This window comes from Leucopleurus acutus, assembly GCF_964270905.1.
Source record: "Leucopleurus acutus genome assembly, chromosome: 1".
In the NCBI taxonomy this organism is placed as follows: domain Eukaryota; kingdom Metazoa; phylum Chordata; class Mammalia; order Artiodactyla; family Delphinidae; genus Leucopleurus; species Leucopleurus acutus.
In genome coordinates this window covers 29,083,413-29,104,471 of record NC_139142.1, presented here as the reverse complement: position 1 = coordinate 29,104,471, position 21,059 = coordinate 29,083,413, and the positions used below count along the sequence as shown (strand labels likewise).

Genomic DNA, 21,059 nt, shown 5'->3' with positions numbered 1-21,059 from the left:
AATGTGTAAGGTAGCCTATCAACGCAAAGCATATTCATATTTTAAAAATATTATATAATGATGAAGCTCTATGTCCCTGCAGCTATACTGAAACCAGAAATAATGCCCTAGTAAGATCCGGAATCTCTACCTCTACTTGGTATGAGACGGGTTTGCCAGAGTGTTTATTTGATTTTAATTAAGTTTGATGGGCTGTGAGGGTTTTCATTACTTGGTCTGACCAGGCGCATTTCCACCACCACCCCCTCGTAGACCCCAGTCGCTTCCTGCCACAGCTTTCCCACTCAAACCATCCTGCAAATTAATCACCCTCAACGTCCATCCTGACATACCTTAAATAACGCCCCAACATCTACAGGATCAGTGCCAAACTTTTAACACAGGTGTCTATAATAGGTCCTTTGTTACCTGTTCAGCCTTCTCTCTCCCAACTACTCAGCCTGGCTGGTATTCACACTTCCTTTTTGAACCCAAGTTCATTTGGATGGACAGACCCAGGTCCATGCTTCAGGTCTTGGGCAAGTTGCTTAAACTCTTTGGAGTGTTCTCATCTATAAAATAGTTAATACTGCCTGCTTCCTAGGAGGATTAAATGAGTTCATGTGTGTAAGCACACAGCACAGGGCTGCCGAGCAGACATAGGTGTTCAAGAGATGGTAGCTGGAACGAGCGTGACTCTTACTTTAAAAGCTGCCGTGTAACGATGCAGTTATCGCCGCATCCAGCACACAGCCACACACGCAGAAGACATTGGGTCCATGCCATTAATATTGCTACTACGTGCTGCTTTGTGATTCACCTCCTAGTTTCCACTGCACTCTTCTTCAGGCTGATCTTAAAAGTCAACTTGCATCTTACCGTCTTAGAGTCTGCCACTTATATTAATATTCAACATATGTCTTGTCCCTCAACTAGACAGAAAGTTCCTGGAGAATAGAAATTGTATCCTCTGCTTCTCGGTATCGCCCTCACTGTGAAGTACAGAACCTTCCGCTTCAGGAGGTGCTAAATAATTCCTGATCGATGTGCGGTGCTGAGAGATTGGTTCCCCTCTTAAAGGGAAGCCTTCTCTATCCTCAACTCCCTAACTTCTACCCACCCATCAACACCTACCACCCACCCCCACCTCCTCCAGGAAGCTGGTCAGTGAAACTGGTTTCTTCCTTTCTTGAAAGTCTATGGCACTCACTAACTTGTCATATTTTGCTTCAGGGCTTCTAAAATTTTAGGGCAGGCAGAGCTAAGGGAGATTGAGCATGTGGCCCACTTTGCTTTCACCAGTACTCATAGATGTATCTATCCTAGCCAGACCAGGAGACCGCTGGGCTACACCAAGTATCTTTTTCACAAAGAGGAAGCAAAAGCTGAGGTGGTCGAATACTGGTATTTCAACCATGAGGGCTCTGGTGGGGTTTCTGTCCCACAATTTCATGCTAGAAAATACTAGAACAAAAATGCCAAGAGACCCTCTGTGCTGTGTAAGGAAGGCAGGGCTGGAGGACCTGCCTCTTATTAGCTGTGCAGAGCCTGAGGACTGTCCCCAGACCTTGCTCTGGCCTCTGCTGCCATGTCCTACAGTGAGGGAGACCATCAATGGTCTCTAAGGTATTTCTTAGATCTACAGTTCCAAGCACTAGCTCTGCCTATGAGCTGTACAATTGACAGACAAATTGAATCAAAAGAGCTTTGTCCCTCTTTGGTCATTAGTTGGTGGGGTACTTTGAAAGCTTCTCTGTTCCTGCTGCCCACTCACCTATCAGGTATTTCATCCAATGGACATAGAAATGAGAGCATCACAGAGCAAAGTCTGAACAACTGAAAAGATGCCCACCCCCCTTGTGACTGTTAAAGCTGGGTTGGGTGCTGGATACATGGAGGTTCTTTGTGTTATTCTGTGTATTTTTGTACAGGTTTGATATCTTCCATATTAGAATGTTATAATAATAATTACGATTAACTCACCTAATTCCACCCTTTCATGTACTAATTGGATACTCACTTTCTAGATGGATCTCATGAGCCCCCAAAAAGGTACTGGATCTTTTTTTAAAAAGGAACTACATCTGGAAATTATAAGTCAGTACTTTTTAACCTTTGCCCACTGGAGAATAGAGTGGGAAGAAAGAAAGGCAAAGGAAAGTGCTTGGAGTCAGACATCAATTGGAGCTCCCTCCTCCCACAACTCCATCTGGTAAATGAAGTTACCAGAGCCTTGTCTCCTCAAGCAAATTATTGTGAGGCCTAAAGAAGACCTTCTTTCCTTCTTTGCCTCGAAAGCACTTGGTACCCATCTACCCCCCACCTCCCATTTAAAGCGTCATTACACTTACTGATGCATGTGCAGGGCTGAAAGAACAGCAGTTCCCAAGCTTTAGAAGAACTAAGAACCAGAGTGCATGGTCTCAGCCCTGATTCAGTGGGTCCAGGAGGCGGCCCAGAATCCACCTTTCACCAGTCACACCCATGCTCCTTGTGTACGTAATCCTCGGGCCACACCTTGAGATGCTCAAAGGGTAGTTGGAGGGAGCAGCAGGGACAGCAGGAGGACTGCTCCAGACTCTGCTTAGGAGGAAAACACATCTCTCCACAGTATCAAAAACTTCCGAGGATGGGGGCGGCCTATCAGCTTCTTTAAACTACCAAATGGAAAAATAAAAAATAAAAACTACCAAATGGAACTGAGAATGAGCGGAAGGAGGGAAGCAGTTCAAGGGAAAACTCTATCATCACAACCTTGTCCAGCTAATGCCTGTCCTTCATGACACGCACATGTCTCATTTTTATTTTCTAAATTTTACCCAGAAAAGCCTCCTCAGAACTCATTCAGCCCATCCTTTCCAGGCTCTATTGCTAAATCTCCCTTCAGCCAGGGGGAAATTTTTAGAACATAAATGGGATTAAGTCACTTCCCGACTTAAACCCTGGACTGCTCACTGCTCTTAGGAGAAAGTGCACACCCTTAAAATATCCGTCAGGGCCCTGCATGTTCTGGTCCCTCCTGACCTCTCTTACCCTATCATGAGCCACACTTTCCCTTTCTTTCTTGCACTCCAGCCACAGCAGCCTTCCTTGGTTCTTCCAACATGCCACAGGACCTTTGCACGTGCTGTTCCCTCTGCCTGGGATGAAACGTTGCCTCTTCAAGGAAACTTTTCCTCAACATACTAGACTAGAGCAATTCCCTCAGCCTACTCTCTTCTATCTTCCTGACCTTCCAACATAACACAGATTCAACTTTTATTTATATATTTATGTGATTAACGTCTATCTCCCCAACTGGACCACAAGCTCCACAAAGATAGAAGTCCATATCGGTTTTGCTTACCACTGTATACTCAGTGCCACAGTAGCTGGTAACCCGTACATGCTCGACTAACATAGGTGCTAAGTGCACCATGGTCTAGAGAGATGTGTGAAGGAAAAAGAGAAATGGCACACAAAGCTCGACAAATTCACAATGCAAATGACAGGCCAGTGTGAGATGGCGCACTTTCTCCTGGACTTGGAGGGCTGAGAATCTTCTCCAGTGTCACAAGGATGGTGGTCACTGACGCCACAAGATCTCGGGTTCTCTGAAATAAAAGTGTCTGTCCAGGACTGTCCCCAGAGGATGATGAGAATGTGACTTGCCCCTCGGGGAATGTGGGGGCTGAAAAAGAGGGCCAGGAGAGATTGCACGCCCAACTCCTCAATGCCCTGCCTGTTATCTCTCTGAAAACATAGCTTTGTCCCTCACTATCAGGACGCCGAGAGAGAGCGGGGACAAGAAGGTCACAGACAGAAGGGATCTGCCCCCCTCCTATCTGGAGCCACAGAAACAGGCGAGCTCAGGTTATCTTTGTGTTCACTTCTGTTCCCCAGAGATGCGCAGGGTGTGGGGTGGACATGAAGATTTAGACCAGTCAGCTCTGAAAACAGGGTGTTTTTCTGCTTGGTCATCAGACATATGCCCATTCAAGGGAGGCAAAACAAGCTGAAGTTTAGATTCTCTGATGGGCTATGGAGTCCCATCAATTACACGACGTGGAAAAAACTTTGGACAGTTAAAAATAACATAGGGGTCTGGTGTTTGGAAGATCTGGAGTTTGGAATGCCAGCTTGTCAAGCACAGATCGCTGCCTACAAAAAGCGTGTGCTGGGAACATGTATACACACACCCACCGGGACAGGAGGGCTGTGATCAGCAAGGTGTCCGACAACGGGTTGGCGGGCCACATGGGAGCAAAGTGCATAGACCAGCTCCCACCCCTACACACTCTGGTCTGAAGGATGTTCAAGCCCTTTTCTAGCTGTGGAAAGGGCAGAGCTCATTCGGGCAGAAAACACTTGCCTCTCCCTTGGAAGAGGCGTCAGTGAATGGAAGCAGGAGCCAGGCGTTCAATCACATGACGGTTCACCTCAATGTGTTGTGTTTCTGCAGCTGTGACATTCTCGTTCTTTCTCAGAAGGACCCAATATCAGCACCGATTCAGTGGCATGCAATAACCTGAACTCCCGGACAAAGCATCCCGTAGCTAAATCTCTCTCAAAGTCTCTTCTAGCACATTTGTTCTAAGAGTTACTAATAATAATGCCATCAAGTTCTAGAGTGTCTTTCTTCTAAGAAAATCAGAGCTTCTCCTACTTATTATCTTATATTCCTTAAGAGGCCACTGTGGGAAAAATCAGCTAGTGTGACTGCATTTTACAGATAGAAAAACGGGGTCACTGCCAACGTCTATTACGAGGATAAGAAGCACCAACTCTTCTAAGCACTGTACGTATATTAACTTGTTTAATTCTTCCAACAACCCTCTAAAGGCAGAAACCATCTCTCGCACTTCGCAGAGGAGAAATTTGAGGCACAGAGGGGTTAGGAATCCTGCCCATGGTCATGGGGCTTGGATGTGAACCCACTCTCTCCAGCTCTAGAGCCCATAGCCAAGCTGTAAGCCACATGGCACTGCTCGCTACCCTCTCACTCCCTAGGATGGGCATCTGAGCTCTCAAAGAGTTTGAGGCTCCAAAGAACCTGAGGACTGGGGTAACACCAGCCTCCCCCTGAAAGCTAGCTCCCTGGGGCCCAGGCCTTCCGGCAGGAGGAAATAAACATTAGGTGAGCAGCTTGGATGGGTAACGGGGTGCCTGGGTGCCTGGGTGGGAGTGGAGAGGCATTACCTTCAGAGTAAACCACTTCCATCCTCCCAGGAAGAAACACAGTCTTAGAGACCTGTAGCCTCACTGCCTGCGCCCCGTCCCACACTCCCACCTCACTCCCTGCAAACCCCACTCCCATGTGAACCATGAAACCAATCCTCGGGGCACCAGCCTTTGACTGCACTACGAGGGTCAGCATTTATGTTTTCTTCCCTAGACTGGAGGGTCAGCATTTATGTTTTCTTCCCTGGACTGGATTTGTGTATTTTATTTATAACCATGTATGGGTCGTTATCACTGTTGCTTTTGTTGAAGAAAGGGGGTGGTGATTAAAGTATAGAAAGGGGGAAAGACCTTTAGATCCAGCACTAGGACAGGCTTTATCCTACAATCCTGCATCACTTGGCAAATGTGCCCAAGCAGCTGGCCAGGGCTGTCCTGTACCCGATGGGATGGATGGCTCATCCAGGGCAAGCCCCCAAGGGTCCCCCTCACCCTCACCCCCTCTGGGAGGTGCCCTGGGAAAGACCCAGAACACATAACCAAGGAAACCAAGAATCAGTGAGAGGGAGTCTCTGGAGGTGGACATCTTCCCTGCTGAGGGACACAGGATGACAACCCCTACCTCCCCCTGGAGTCTCTCTTTTGGCCTCTGAGGTGTTCAAGTTCTTCCTGAGAATTGGCTGCCAAACTGGGGCTCCACTCAGAGCTACCTGGCCCCAGGCTATTTCATTTTTTACCTTCTGTTCATAGACCCCTCCCACTCTCGTCCAGCCACATGGATCCATTTGCTATCACCCACACATCCCTTCCTACCTGGCCCTCCCACCACCACCCCAAAGGAAGAGGGTTCTCTAAGGAATTACTCAAATGCTTCCCAAATCCTTGTTCACATCCCTTTCATGCCTGAACTTCTCCATCCTCAGCCTCCACCACTCCTGAGCCTGACCAGATCCCACTTTCCTTCCAAACTCAGCTCCAAGCCACCTCCTCCCTGAAACCTCTGACATACCCACCGTGGGACCGCTTTCTCTCTTCCAATTTCACAGACCCCTCGGGGGCTGGACCGCTCACAGAGCGCAGTTAATCCCACCATGTAACCTCACGCACTCTGTTTCTTCTCCACGGCTTCTTCTCACCTGTTTGCTGTGTGCAAGCTTTGCCTTTTCCTCCTTCTCTCTCCCTGCTCCCACATAGATAAGATAGAGTGTGCCCTCCTGGGGACTAGGCAGAATACTCTTCCCTTCCTTTTGTGCCTCTTCAATGCTTTTTTTTTTGCAGTACGCGGACCTCTCACTGTTGTGGCCTCTCCCGTTGCGGAGCACAGGCTCTGGACGCACAGGCTCAGCGGCCATGGCTCACGGGCCCAGCCGCTCCGCGGCACGTGGGATCTTCCCGGACCGGGGCACGAACCCATGTCCCCTGCATCATCAGGTGGACTCTCAACCACTGGGCCACCAGGGAAGCCCTCTTCAATGCTTTTTGATCAAGGTGTGATGCATGAGGAAAGGAGAAAGATGTCAACAGGGCACAGATGAAGGGGACAAGGTCAGAACGAAACCAAGGCTGGAGGTGCAAACCTTGATATGAAGCATTAAGTGGATTATTCCTCTATCTAGGGCTCACAGAGCATTGGGGAGGTTTAGATCTGAGTCAAGGAATGAAATAAGAAGCAGAAAGTAAAAGAAAAGAGTAACCAGTGGGCTTTTCCTTCCTGGGGATTTGAAAAGCTACAATAGAGCCTGAAGCAGAGATGCCAGGACGTTGGACTGCCCAAGGCTGCCAGCTCTGGGTCTTGGAGAAAGGTGGGGACATTTCAGAGCTTTTATATTGTCCAGACCAGTTCATCTGCGTCACAAAGGAGACAGGAACTCCTGGCAACACTGGGCAATGATAGAGATGGTTGCATCCATCAGAGCTTCTTTTGTCCTGTATTTCTCAGGAAGCTGAACGCATTGTAGGCAGATAATGGGTGAACATAAATGATCACCAGAAGAGGGACCTATATAATTGGGTCTCTCAGTTAGGCAGAGCACCAAATAATAAAAGAATCCTATTGCTCCAAGGATAGCAAGAGCTAGCTCCATCTCAGAAAGGTTCCTACATTCAGACCCATGAACCAGTCAGGCTCTATCCCTCCCCCATGCTGACTGGGATCTCCAGCCCCTGAGATAGCAAACAATGCCCCCTGGTGTGCTATGGACCAGGGAACTATGGGAAATTTCTGAATTTCATAGAACTCCGTAGATCAGTGTTCATCTCAGCTACCCTGTGCATAACTGACCTAAAATCGAATGATCCAAACCTGTTTCCCATCCCCCAGAGATGTGTGTAATTAGATAAAATGAGGACAGAATATGTATAAGTATCTGTTATACTGGGATGGCTGCCCAGAAAGGAAATGAGCACCAGGAACCGGATGGCCCCATGTGCACCCTCTGTACTGAAGGGCTATACCCGGGACTGAAGGAGAGTTAACTTCCAGAGTAGGTGCTCGTGCAGTACGAACCTCTCTGAATTCACAAACACTTTGGTACAACCCTGCTCCTCCAGCCTATACTTCGTGCACCATCAGCACTTTTTCTAGCTCTCCACGTTGAAGGATGTCTAGTGGACGAGAATCTGAGTTAAAACTTGACTTGAATAGCCTGTCTCCACCTTCCTTCTGACACAGAAAGGCCTCTCCAGTGTGGCACCTTCCTCTACATGGTCCCAACACTGAATGTTCTGGAGGGTCGAAAAGCAGCAAGAGGACATGCAAAAGTTATGAGGATAGAGATTTCTCTCTCTCTCAATATGAAGAATAAAGGCCCTCACATGATCCCCAGGACATCATTTTTTGTTTCATTGTCACATGAATTTACCTGCACTGAACATGGTTGGGAGAGAGTCATAGGGAAAGTTATATCTATGTAGGCATTATGAAAGTATAGGAAATTCTGTCAAAGAATATCTATCTGAAAACAGTGACTGGGCCACAGTTACCTCCAAAGCTCAGTAGGACAGGCAACAGACTCTCACCAGATCCCAACTTTGGGTTAAACCATTATAGTACCTGTACCTTCTGGTCTCTTCCACCTTAAAAACCCATAAAAGTCCTCAGGTATACCGAAGGCTAAAGGAAATCCCATACACAGCTGAGCATATAGTAGGCACTTAGTAAAAGTGTAGTTGATTTATCAGTGGCTAGTCACAAGCCCTGGGTTACTTAGTCCCTGAAAGAGGACAGAGCAAAAAGACTTGCCTTTAATTCCCAAGACCAAAGGGTAGGAAAGCCAAGTTTTTCAGATCCACAAGGATGAAGTGGTAAAGAGACAACGGGCTAGAATAAATGACGCTGACAATCATCACAGCCTCACACGCTACACGCAAGCAGGGCAAGCTTGTGCCTATTTTCCGACTACTGAAACTGTAGAATTGGGGGAAAGGAATTCTGCTGCCTTTTCCAAACTCCTGCCATGGAGAGAATGAGAAACAAGTGGACTCTAAAGAGCTAGAAGCAAATTAGGTGGGAAGAGCCTGCTGGCTTCATTTGCTCAGTTACTCCACACACATTTATTAAGTGCCTGCTATGCTAGATCCTATAGGGATAGAAAAGCACAGGCAGCCACCCTCCCAGTCTTCCAAGGCCTTACATTCTAACCAACCAGCGTTAAGTATTTCAGTGGCGGGGAGAGAAGAGTATGCTTGGGACTATGGGGCCAAGGACAGGGGTGGCCAATTCTACCTGAGGGCCAGCAAGGGCTTTGCCAGGGAAGAGGGGACTTTGAAGTGTCTGGAAGATGAGCAAGTAGATGTTCGTCATGTGCCTCTGGGGCAGGATAGGGCTGAGGAGCCACAAGCAGTTTGGTAAGACTATAGGGGAAGTGGGAATGGTGCCACCTGTCTGAGCAGGGATACAGAAGCATCCTTTCACGGTAACAAGTTCACCCACATCGCTCATTCTAAGGTTCTTAACCTGGAGCCCATGTACCTCTAGCCCATCTGCTGATGGGCTCCTCCAAGTCTGTGAACCCCATAAAACCATAGGCATATGTTCACACCTATCTGCATTTTTTCTGGGGAGATGATCCAGAACTTCCATAGGATTCTCAAAAGGGCCTGTAATTGCCAAGGAAAAGTGAAAAAGAAACACTCAATAGGACATTGAGTTGCCTGAACACCAAACTGTGATGTTTAGTACCTGACATATCATAGGTTTTCAGAATTAGCAGAGCTCAAGGGATGAATACAAGGAGATGGGAAGAAATCGCCATTTTCATCATCGAAACAAACATTGTGTGCACAGACATTCGTGCGCCAGTCAGTGGGCTAGATTTTACAAACCAATACCTCTTAACATAAAGGCACATGGAAAAATATCTTCTCAATTTCCTGTTCACAGGATTGCAAAGCCAAGTCCCTAAATGTGGATACAAGTCACCCAGGGCAAATCACTGCAATCCCAGATCAGGCTCAAACTTTAGTTGGCAGTTGCCTAGCAACGAATAACCCTGAAGACACATCACCAAATAGAGATGCCAAAAGGGCATTCTGTGGACAAGCTGGTTCTGAAAACTAGCCCCCGCGCAAGTTTGTCTTCCAGGCCTCTCTGGGACTGTTGGGGGAAGAAGCAGACTTTGCAGCCAAAAGGAAGCTGGAAGAGGGGGTGGAAGGTGTTCAGATGGTGGTGTGTAACAAGTGGGCACAGAAACAGGGAACCGAGGGCTGAGGGAGCAGGCAGCCTCAAATAGAGAAGGCAATTGGTGCCTCTGCAGGTCCTCTTTCAGACCGTACCTACAATTACTCTTCTGAGCAGTTGCTGAGCAAATCCCAGCCATATCTAAAGGTGCAGAAAGTGGCAGGAAGACTTGACTGCACCTACATCCAGCCCTGCCCTGAAGTCATCATCCTCTAGCAGTTCCACTGAACTACGTCAGTTTGGGGTGAGCAAGATGACAGACCTCCAGACCCAGGGAGCAGTTTTTATCCAGCTCTCCAGGGCAGCTCGCTCCCTTACAGAGGCAGCAAGCATCAAAGAGGCAAAGAGACCTCACTTTCTAAAATTCAGATTTTTTTGTTTTTTCTTTAATGAAAAGCTCAGAAACTCCTTCTGCTGAGGCAGGTGAGACTGGGATTCCTAAGACAAAAGTTCTAATCCAAATCATGGCACAGGCCAACACTAGGCACCTCTCCCTGCGCAATGGTAGAAAGCTTGGGAAGAAAGCTTGGGCCTTCTTCAGAACCCGTTCTCCTGGAAGGTCTTGGGGGCCAGGGGGAAGGGGCAAACAAATATATATCAGTCAGGAAGCGACTCAGGAAGAACAAATGCGGAAGTCAAACAACAAATAAGGCGGATATAAATCCAGATAAAATATTAAAATCATTAAAGGGCTGCTGCTCCCTGAAGATTGGGAAAAATGAAGAGAGTTAATTAAAAGCAATCTCCATGCACTGCTGAGCCAGCCGGCCCTGATAAATCAACAGCTGGGGCTTCTGTGGAGGGCAGTCAGGGGGCTTCAGGAGTGGGGTGCGGGGGTGGGGGCTGCCGGCCGGGGGAGGGGGACTGCTGCAGAGATGGCAGTGATGTCCAGTTGAACACAGTGACTTAAGTTTTGTGTCTTATTAAATATTTTATGACCACTGAATAAAGCTGTTCTTCCAAGCGGGGAGAAAATGATCATTCGGGTGAACAAAAAGTGAGGAAGATAAGGGTGAAGAGGTATTTTTTGTTTGATTCAAGACTTACTTGGGACCATGATGTCAGCATCTCTGATCTTGCCTCAGATGCAGAGGCTTTTGTTTCTTCTCTCTACCTGATCTGCACAGGTGGATGCCTCTTCTAAATTCTCTCTGCAAAACCCTGGGCTATGTTTGTTTTGGGGGTTGGGGGAAGCAGTGCAAAGTCAGAGAAAGAAATGAAGAGGAAGAGGAGATAAAAAAGACCTTCAAAATTCTCATTGTTGATCCAAGCCAGACTGTTAGCTCAAAACTAAAAGGTCAGTGGAACTTGTGGGAACTTTCTTTTTTTTTCTTTCTTGCTTTCTCTTTCTTTTTCCTCCTTTCTTTCTCTACTTCCTTCCTTCCCCCTCTTCTCTGCAATCAGATAAAGTTTCTGTTCTTCATTTTAAACAAAAAAGAGCTCAGAACTTTGGGGGCCAATCTAAGTTAAAAAAAAAAACAGCAATTTTAGTGTATTACAAAAACGGCCCTTCTCTATTCTAAGGGAACCCTCCAGTTCTTCCTTGATGGAAATATAATCAAGAGAAATGATTAGGAGAAAGTGGGTTTTTTTTCCCTCCATAGAATTGGGATTGGAAGGGGGTGTGTGCATGGGGAAACATAAGGAATTATGCATTTGGATATGCATTTTAATTAGGTGGACAGAAGCAGCCGCCTGTTAATTTTTCTTGCTTGTTTCCACTTAGCATTCATCACAGGCAAAACCACCATAGAGCACTCCCACGATAATAGATGGTTCTGCATTGGCTAAGTCCTCAGGGAAAATAATTAGCAGGAGAGAATATATTCTCTCCACTTCAACTACCCCAACCACCCTGCCCTCCCCCACCTCCAGCACCACATTGCCTCCGCCCTCCCCCCAACCCCACAACTGACAGTGGTTTCACTAGAAGCCTAAGGGAGCAGTCCGCCTCCTGGTTTACAAGCACTTACTTTGCCCTGCCAAAGAACAAGGGTCTGGAAGGAGAAACGGACTGGAGGCCTTCATTGGAGTGGAAGCTCCTAGATACAGGGAGGGAGGCTCTATGCCGCTTAGCTGCGAGGGGCAGGCTCGCAATCAGAATTGGCCAGGACAGGATGAAAAAAGCTCCAAAGAGAGTGAGACAGTTCTCCCTGAGCTCAACTAGCAGCAAACAGAGATATGTAAAGAGTCCTTGGTTGAGGATAATGGGAGTAGGGATGACGTTTCTCATTTAATTTGCTTTTATAAAGTACAGGAATGCTGTGGGTTTGCAGCAAGCTTGGATCTGAAGCATTTCCAAGGCTGGCAAATAACTCTGTCATTCTGATATTTGACCCTCGCCACGATGCTGTCCATAGTCTACTCTTGTATAAAGAATCAATTCTTGCCGCTGACCCCCTATGTCAACAGCACACCCTCCTTGCTCACAAGCAGATTTAAACCCCAGCCCCCCTGTCACCCCCTCTCCCTCCCTGGAGTCTTCTTGATAGAAGGAGGAGCCAGAGACGGGCTGATGACAGGAGCCCAAGTTCCAGGAGAGCACTCCCTCTGCCCGCCAGCGTCTGATTCCTCTGATCACAGGTGGACTCAGTACAGGGCTGACAGTGGGAAATGAAATGAGGACTTCCCTTGAGCTCATATTCTCACCTATTTCAAACCCAGACAATGTAAAAAAGCCCACTGAGATCCCAGGGCTATTTACACACAGCTGGACGAGTGAGGCTTTGCATTTACTGAGAAACAATGATTAGATATGATATGTAATGCCAGGATCTTTTCGTTTATTTTAGTTTTAATATAGTAATGTTTATGAGACATTGCTGACTCTCTGAGAAGGCCTCAGTTAGCTACGAGAAACTTTGCAGTTCTAGTAACACCTCACATTTGTACTTTACACCTTCTGAAATGTTTTCACAACCATTATTTCATCTGGGCCCCTTGCAGGGGGTAAGCAGGGCTGGGTACAGGGAAAGGAAGCGAAAGGAGATACAAGTCCTTCTCACCTTATGAAAAAATAGGCCAGATTTGCTACCTCTTGACTTTCAAGCTGTCCTGTCATCCCAGGTGCTCCTTCCACCTGAACCCCTGTTGCCAGATGAAACCTCCACTCTGCCTAGGAAACCTTCACTCCAAGTCTCACCAGGTAACTACTACTGCTGCAGCTTCTGGAGCCCCCCCCAACCCAAACCCTGGCCCCCACAGGGAGCCACTGCCCTCAAAGGGTTGGGGTTAGGGGGACAAAGTGAAGGCAATCCTTGTGGCTGGGGATGAGAGAAGTGAGTCTCTGGGTTCCCAGGGCATTTACCCCTCCTCCCCAAAACAGTGGTTGTTCCACGGGGGAGGGGGGTAAAAAGGTTGAATTCTATGATACTATCAGTATTTTTTTTTTTAAGTTTACAAGGAGGGAGTTGCCTGTACTATCTAGAAATGTACTCCCTGGATTTTAATAAGTCTAAAAATGAAGGGGGACCTAAGCACATACCCAAAAGAACTGAAAGCAGGGACTCAAATAGCTACTTACATACCCATGTTCATAGCAGTATTATTCACAATAGCCAAAAGGTGGAAACAACCCAAGTGCCCATCATTGGATGAGCAGATAAACAAAATAAGGCATATACATACAATAGAATATTATTCAGCCATAAAAAGGAAGGAAATTCTGACACAGGCTGTAACAAAGCTGAACCTTAAGGACATTATGCTAAGCTAAATAAGCCAGTCACAAAAGGACAAATATTGTATAATTCCATTTATATGAGGTGCTTAGAAGAGGCAAATTTATAGAGACAGAAAGTAGAACGGCGGTTAGCAGGGACTAGAATGGGGGCGGGAGGAGGATGAGGGGTTATTGTTTAATGGGTACAGAGTTTGTTTAGGACGATTTTTTAAATTCTGGAAACGGATAGTATGGATGGTTGCACGACATTATAAATGTACTTAATGCCAGTGAACTGACACTTAAAATGGTTAAAACGGCACATCTACATGTCATATATGCTAAATATACATGTTATGTGCATTTTACCACTAGTAGTAAAAAAATTTAAGGGGCTGCCTCTGTATGCTGGAGGTCAGGGTGACCATTTTGTTTTGTTTTTCTTTCATTTTATCTCTCACAATTTAGGCTTTTATGAATTCTGATAGGCTTTACAACCCCTCTTCCTCCTTTAGACTTGTAGCAAATTGCCAAGGGAGCTTCCAAACAAAGGAAAGCCTGATAATAACACCCCCAGAAGAATCTGGGATGTTCTGGAGGCATGTCACTGAATGAGAGGCAGTGAATTCAGTTTAGACACTGCTAAATACCCACTTGGGTATGGCCAGACTCTGTGGGTCTGCTAGACACCTCCATTTCCTCAGCAGTTATCATGGGATACAACAGAGGAAGCTCACTGAGACATCAGTACAGGCCCACATGCTTCGGCTCACTGAACAGTCAGGTAACTGCAGCTGCCCAGATGGAAGTGAAATAAGCACTTTATTTACATGTTAATTGGGATGGGTGCCGTGGTAGAGGGGAGAGCTCTTCCAAGGAGACTGTAGATAAATGAAATCCAGAGAAGAAAAATCTTTTGCTTGGTTCCCTGTCTCCCTCCATACATTTAAAGAAAAGAGGAAGAAAAAGATAGATGTTCTCAGTAATGCCAGTCTTTTGCACAACCAAAAACTTTATCTGAGTGCTTGTAAACAACAAAATAGGCTAATTAGTTTTCCCACTTCTCTTTCCATCCTCTAGTTGGAGTGCTAATGAGAAGAAAAGTGTTCAAAAGGGATAATCAGAAGAAAAGTCCACATTTTAAACGGGCCACCACCTGGTCCTCAGGCTTGGGCCCTGAGAAGGGAGAGATTAGAACCCCAAATGGTAGCATAATGTGGCAAGACTGGATCAGAGAAGATGAAACTATGGAAGAGTCTACCAGTCTTAACTCCCCTTTAGAGCCACACTTTAAAAACAAGGAAGGGGACTTCCCTGGTGGCGCAGTGGTTAAGAATCTGCCTGCTAATGCAGGGGACATGGGTTCGAGCCCTGGTCTGGGAAGATTCCACATGCCGCGGAGCGACTGGGCCCATGAGCCACAACTACGGAGCCTGCGCATCTGGAGCCTGTGCTCCGCAACGAGAGGCTGCGACAGTGAGAGGCCTGCCCACGGCGATGAAGAGCGGCCCCCGCTCGCCACAACTAGAGAAAGCCCTCACACAGAAACGAAGACCCAGCACAGCCAAAAATAAATATAAATAAATTTTTTTAAAAAAAAGAAAATTTTGGAACTTGCAGTAGATCATAATATCAGTCTCTGTTGCTGTTAAACAATCATCTTTTCAAAGTTCCAGACCACACAGTGGTTTTATCCACTTACCTATCCTCTCCCCACCCCCACCCCAGGTCACTCTTTTATCTTTTCTTGTTAAATACCTACATGTTTAAAGATTATTTAAAGCTAGGGTCATGCTTACATAGGCCCCTGCTGGAAAACCCTGGCTGGGCAAAAACTATTTCAGTGGTTGTGGCACTTCTTTGGCCAGGAGCTTGCCACATTGGGCTACATTTGTCTTCTAGTGACTTTCAGAACACTCAGAAACCACAAAAGTTACTTTGCAGAGGTTGGGATAATAAACAGGACTAGATTCTGGTGCCTTTTTATGACCCACCCCCAGCACCACTACAATCAGCATGGCTGCACTTTCAAAACTGAAACATCAGCCTCAGTTTCCTTTCTTTTCCCGGCACAGGCTCAAAACAAAGCCTGTCGACGGTGGCATTTTATTTTTTGCCTTGATCTGAGCAGATGGCTCTGGAACAGCTTTAGACATTACGGTGTTTCTCAGATGTACCTAAATTTCAGCTACCTGCATGATTCCAAAAAGACAAAGGAGGATAAGGAGTCTCCAATTAAGTTGCCTCTGAATTCCTGCCCACTTTATGGAACTGAGCAGCTCCCATTCAACTGGAGACCTCTGGATGTCTCCCAGGTGGTCTGCAGGTCCGGCAATTTTCAGAGGTTTAACCTGTGACAATGCCTTCATTTGGGTTCTGGTAGAAATTAATATCCTTTATGGGTATCTCATCCAAACCAAACATTCTTCCCACTGAAAAATAATGTGTGCTAACAAAGTTTGGAAATTTTAAGGATTTTTTTTTTCCAGTGGCAACCATAAGCAGATGCAGAAGGTGGTTCTTAGGCATCTGTCGGCTTAAAATGTCTGAGGGTCCTTTTTCATAAGGGGCTAAAATAATGCCCATAAAAAGCTGCAAGTTTGGGCTTCCCTGGTGGCGCAGTGGTTGGGAGTCCACCTGCCAATGCAGGGGACACGGGTTCGTGCCCCGGTCTGGGAAGATCCCACATGCCGCAGAGCGGCTGCGCCCATGAGCCATGGCCGCTGAGCCTGCGCATCCGGAGCCTGTGCTCCGCAAGGGGAGAGGCCGCAACAGTGAGAGGCCCACGTACCACCAAAAAAAAAAAAAAAAAAAAAAAGCTGCAAGTTCACAAATTCCCAACTGCAATGTTCCCCATTTAGTACCTACCCACGCCCCCCCACCCCAACAGAAAGAGCCAGAAGGAGATTAGAACCAGGAATGTGTCCCCCCTACACCATCCTCTCTGATATCTAAACTGAGTGCCACAGCAAGAGTGAGGTCTGGCTTCTAAGTGGCAACAATTACACAACTTTCACAGGCACAAAACCACTTTAGATTAGAATACGCTGTCTCCAGATCATAGACTGTATAAAAAGATGAAGATCTGAGGTCCATCTATGCACATGACCAGCTGCTTGACCTTGGCTGAGTAAGTATATTTGCTTCTCCCAGAGCTGTGTCCTTAATAACAAAACAGAGATGTAAAACCATGCCTACAAGCAAGGGAAACTCCTTACAAAAAAGTTTCAATACAATTACGTATATGTATGTTCACATGTTACAAGCATGACCAAACAGTTTTCTGCTCTCATTATTTATAAACAAATAGTTTCTTGGGGTAAATCCCTATTGGCTTATATGGAATAATTAAATAATAATAACTGTTACTCTTTTCTAAGCAGGCAATTAGTATAATAGATATATACGTGCATAATCCAGTCTGGCAGAAGGTGGCAGACATTCCCAGTTAAGTGCATACAAACCAGGGTTTTGATAATTTAATAAAAGAGTAAGTTGTTTAAACTGTTGATAGCAGATTTGGGGGAGGCTGGCTAACCTGAAGTAGAATATCAAATAAGATTAGAATCTATATTAAAAGCAAAAACAAAAAAAGAATATAGCAGGGCAAAAAAAAAAAAAAGCTTTATGTTTCCTAGGTATGTAGAAATCAACCAGAATACGATAGGTAATGTGGCGGACTTACACATAGACCTTTATCAAATCCATATTTATGTTACCTATATAACATGGCCTTTTACTTCACTACATGGCCCTTATCTTGCATGTACATGTAAGAAATAAGGGTGACTCACACATCTAGGCTCAGACAATGTAGCTGCTAAATTAAATAATGTGCAATACCTATTTACACATCATACATGTCTATCGATGCTTTTAAATTCTATCAGCCCAGATGTGACTGCTTGGTTGTGGAGCCACCTGCCGTGTCCCCTTTGTGATCTGATCAGTCCAGGCGGCTCCTGTTTCTGCCTCTAACACCCTATTGGGCAGTAATAAGATGTTAAAGGCGACAACAGACAGAAAAGCCAGGCTGTCAGCTTCAGAGAGGACGGGGGTGAAGGGTACAAGGAGGAGGAATAAGAAAGGGAGTTGAGGGGAGATCAAAGGCAGGCAGGAAGAAAGCTAAACTGCTGAGAGAGGAGATGTGGCTCCAGGAGCTTGGGGCCCTACAGAAGACCCCAAAGCAATGAGATTCAAATTGTGCCATCCAGTTACTCAAGCTATTGAATTATTGAATGTCCCACGTGGAAAAAGCTAGTGTGATGAAAAATGGTCTACACTCAGCATAGGCAGAGCCCTACAGAGATGTTGCATGAAACCTGGCCTTGTTTCTTCCCAGAACATTACCTACCACCACTTTATCCCCCAATCCTAGAGGAAACCTTTGTGTGACCAGTTTCTATAGGGGGCGTCCTTGGTGTTGGCCTTTTTTTTTTTTTTTTAAGGGAAGGGAGAGAAAGACTCAGAACGCACACAGAGAAAATGCTGATGTTGTTCAGCTCCGTTTCATTGTCAAGAGGGACACAGGAAGATAAAAACATAGCTCTCCAAACCTTTCTCCCTGCTCCCCTCCTCCCAGCACCCCCATCCATCCCTTCCGCTGGATGTGTCTCTGCGCTTTGTTCTAATTTAGCCCATGCATAATTTATTCACGTGTGTATTGTTTCCTGATCAGCAACTTTTAAAAACAAATGAAACATATAAAGGTGATCTACTAAACAAGTTGTTTTTAAAAATAAAGGCAGATGTTGTAGGTCTCGCTGTAACAACATGAGTGCTCCTACGTTAGCAGTTTAAAAACCTTCTAGGGCGCAGGAGGCTCGGCTGGTCGGGGGTATTGTTTACACACCCTTACCACCAGGGAAAGGGGTCGGGATGCAAAAAAATGAGCGGCTAATTATAAATGACCATTCAACTGCCACCTAGAAAAAGCAGGCTGGGGTGTTGTGTGTATGGCGACACAGAATTACAAATACATCACATTGCACCTGTTTCTAATTATACAAAGTACAAGTGTAATAATTCAGAACTAATTCCAATAATCAGCCCGCTTCTCTGTCCCTTTCCCCACTTCTAACCCCACCCCACACAGCCACTCTCCCCAAATACGCACCCTTCTGCGGTCCAAAAAGCAAAAATAAAAAACTGGAGTGGCAGGAATCAGTGTAGAGACCTTGCGCCCGCCCGCGCGTAAGCGGGCTCCCGGGTAATAACTAGGGTACCGCTTTCCCAGTAGGCAACAAACCTGGCGCACATGTGAAAATAGATTTCTCTAACTTGAGTTTACCAGGAGGCATCAGCCCCGCTACGCGTTTTCGGCTGGAAATGTGAAAACTCCAAATCGGCTGTGGGTTCGGTAAAAACTCACAGCATCAGCTGCGTGGCAGCGCTAGCGACGAGGAGAGGGGATGCGGCGAAGTTACGCCCGTTTATTCTGCCACAAAACATCTTCTTTCTTGGGTGAAACGCTGTGGCGTTCAAGTGCAGCGTATCCTATCCGAGCTTCCGAGCGAGAACTGAAGCCGAGGGCTGCTCTGTAATCAGCCTCAGCTTCCAATGTCCTCTTAGCAGCGTTAATACATATACAGACATTTAAAACTCCGAGATCTGGGACATTCCTACCCCTTTCCCTTATTACCGATAGGAGATAAGCTGGTGCAAACACCTCCCGTTCTCCCCGCGCGTTCCTTCGCGTTAAGAACCCCCTGCCGCCCTCCCGCCTCCCCGCGTGCGAACCTGGCTTTCAACTCCTAGGGGAGCCCCGGGTGCTGACGCGGATGCGCTAAGTTGAAAGAACCTGGGTGGGCATCCGCCACGCACCCGCGAGAATTCGGCACGAAACGGCCCCCACGCGCACCTCTCCCTCCCCTCTCCCGCGACTTCCAGCTGGGAAGTCCTAATCCCAGGCGCGCAGACCCACCCACCCACGCCGCGCTGAGAGAGGGAGCGCCCCTCTGCCAACATTACTGCCAATAGCACCCCTTTTAGAGGGACGCTAGTTTTCCGAAGCCACCCCCGGCTCCGCGATCGCGAGCGGACTTGGCGGCTTAACAGTTCCACCGACTGGAAGGAAGGAAGGAAGGAAGCCAGGATAAAAAGGAGGGGGAAGGAAGGCGAGCAGGAATTGGCTGTCGGACCCGGGGACTGGCCCCCGCGTGTCCTCTCCCAGCCCGCCCCCTCCATCCCGGATCTGGGCGTCCGCTCAAAGTCTCCCGGCGGCGGCCAGAGGCACCTGCCCCTCGTCTGGCCGGGAGCAGACGCAGCCCGCTCAAGCGGGGAGCCCCAAGCTGCCTCTCGCCTGCCTCGGCTTTTCACCCGGGGGAGGCGAGAACACCATTCATAAGACCTGCAGCTTCCCGGTCTCCAAATCAACCCCAAGTTAACCCGAGTCGTTAATTTACTACAGCCAGCTCCCCCACAAACACACCCGGAGACACACCGGCGACCGCCCGAAGCGCCGTCACGCTCCGGGGGCTGCCCCGGCAGGAAAGCCCCGGGCAACCACCTGGGCCCCAGGGCTCCCGGGACCCGCTGCTCCCCCTGCGGTCCTCCCAACTCTGGAAGGTTTGCACAAACTCCCCGCAAGCGATCGGAAGGCGGAGAGCGTCTTGCAAACTCCGGAGCTGCAGCGGTCCGCTCACCCCGGCGGACCTAGCTGCGGGGCGGGGGCCGCGGGCTCCGGAGGCGCGGGGCTCAGCCAAGTGCACCCAGGCCACCCCAGCCCGGCGCTCGCCCCCAGCAGGGCCGCCCCCCGCGCCGCGCTCACCTCCCCGCGAAGCCGGGGACTCAGGGGACCGTGCTGTCCCCGAGCTGCCCACGATCCCCTAGCTGTAGAGCGCTCGAGCGCCTGGCTTCCCTGCCGATAACCCCTCTCTCTCTGTCCGCCAATTTAGAAGAACACAGATGTGACAATTTTCTTCTTGTTAATTGCATCTCCTGACATTTCTGCGCGTTGGCGGAAAAAAAAAAAAAAAAGATGAAGAAGTAACAGCTGAAAGAAAAGAGAGAAGCCCCGCCGCGGCTGTAGGCGCCTGCAAGCGCAGTGCATAGGCAGCGCTCGGCCCGCAGAAGGCGCCTTTTTTTTTTTCAAATTGAAACCACGCGGAATATGTACATTTTTTAGTCTTACTTACGCTTTCAGGGGGTTGTGAATGACAGTCGCCATTTTGCTACAATGTAACAGAATATTGTCTGTCTCGGAGTTCTAAAGGTTTGCTCAGGGGAAGCGGAGAGCCAATCAGAGCACGGGATACCGGCCCGCCGGCCAATCGGCGCGGCTGGTCGCCAGGTGGGCGGGGCCTGCACGGTGGTAGTTATTAGGGGAGCTGTCAAAGCCCAGAGGTCACTCCCTTTTGTAGAGCCCGAGAGCAAGCAGGTCTTAAAGGGGCAGCACCGCGCGAGCAGCTGCTTTTTCGGATTGAGGAAAGTGGAGACGCACAGGAGAGTATTTTAGTTTGGTTTGAATCCCTACTTTCTAAATAACTGCAGAGAGTTGCGCTCCTGGACAGAAATGTTTAAGTCCTGGACAGAAATATTTAAGTATTGCCAACAAACCACTGAACCCCATTCATTAGCTTT

General features: G+C 47.6%; 1 protein-coding gene across 2 annotated transcripts in view; it reads right to left on the bottom strand.

Annotated features, from left to right (window-relative positions):
* The window catches only part of DPF3 (double PHD fingers 3), a gene marked incomplete at both ends in the record, with an annotated part of 253,873 nt that extends 233,227 nt beyond the window's left edge, over positions 1-20,646 (bottom strand). For both annotated transcript variants that reach the window (XM_082842438.1, XM_082842439.1), the window contains one exon: positions 20,615-20,646. In XM_082842438.1, coding sequence (XP_082698564.1) covers positions 20,615-20,646 — 32 coding nt within the window. The remainder of the gene's footprint in view (positions 1-20,614) is intronic.
* Positions 20,647-21,059: the final 413 nt, after the last annotated feature.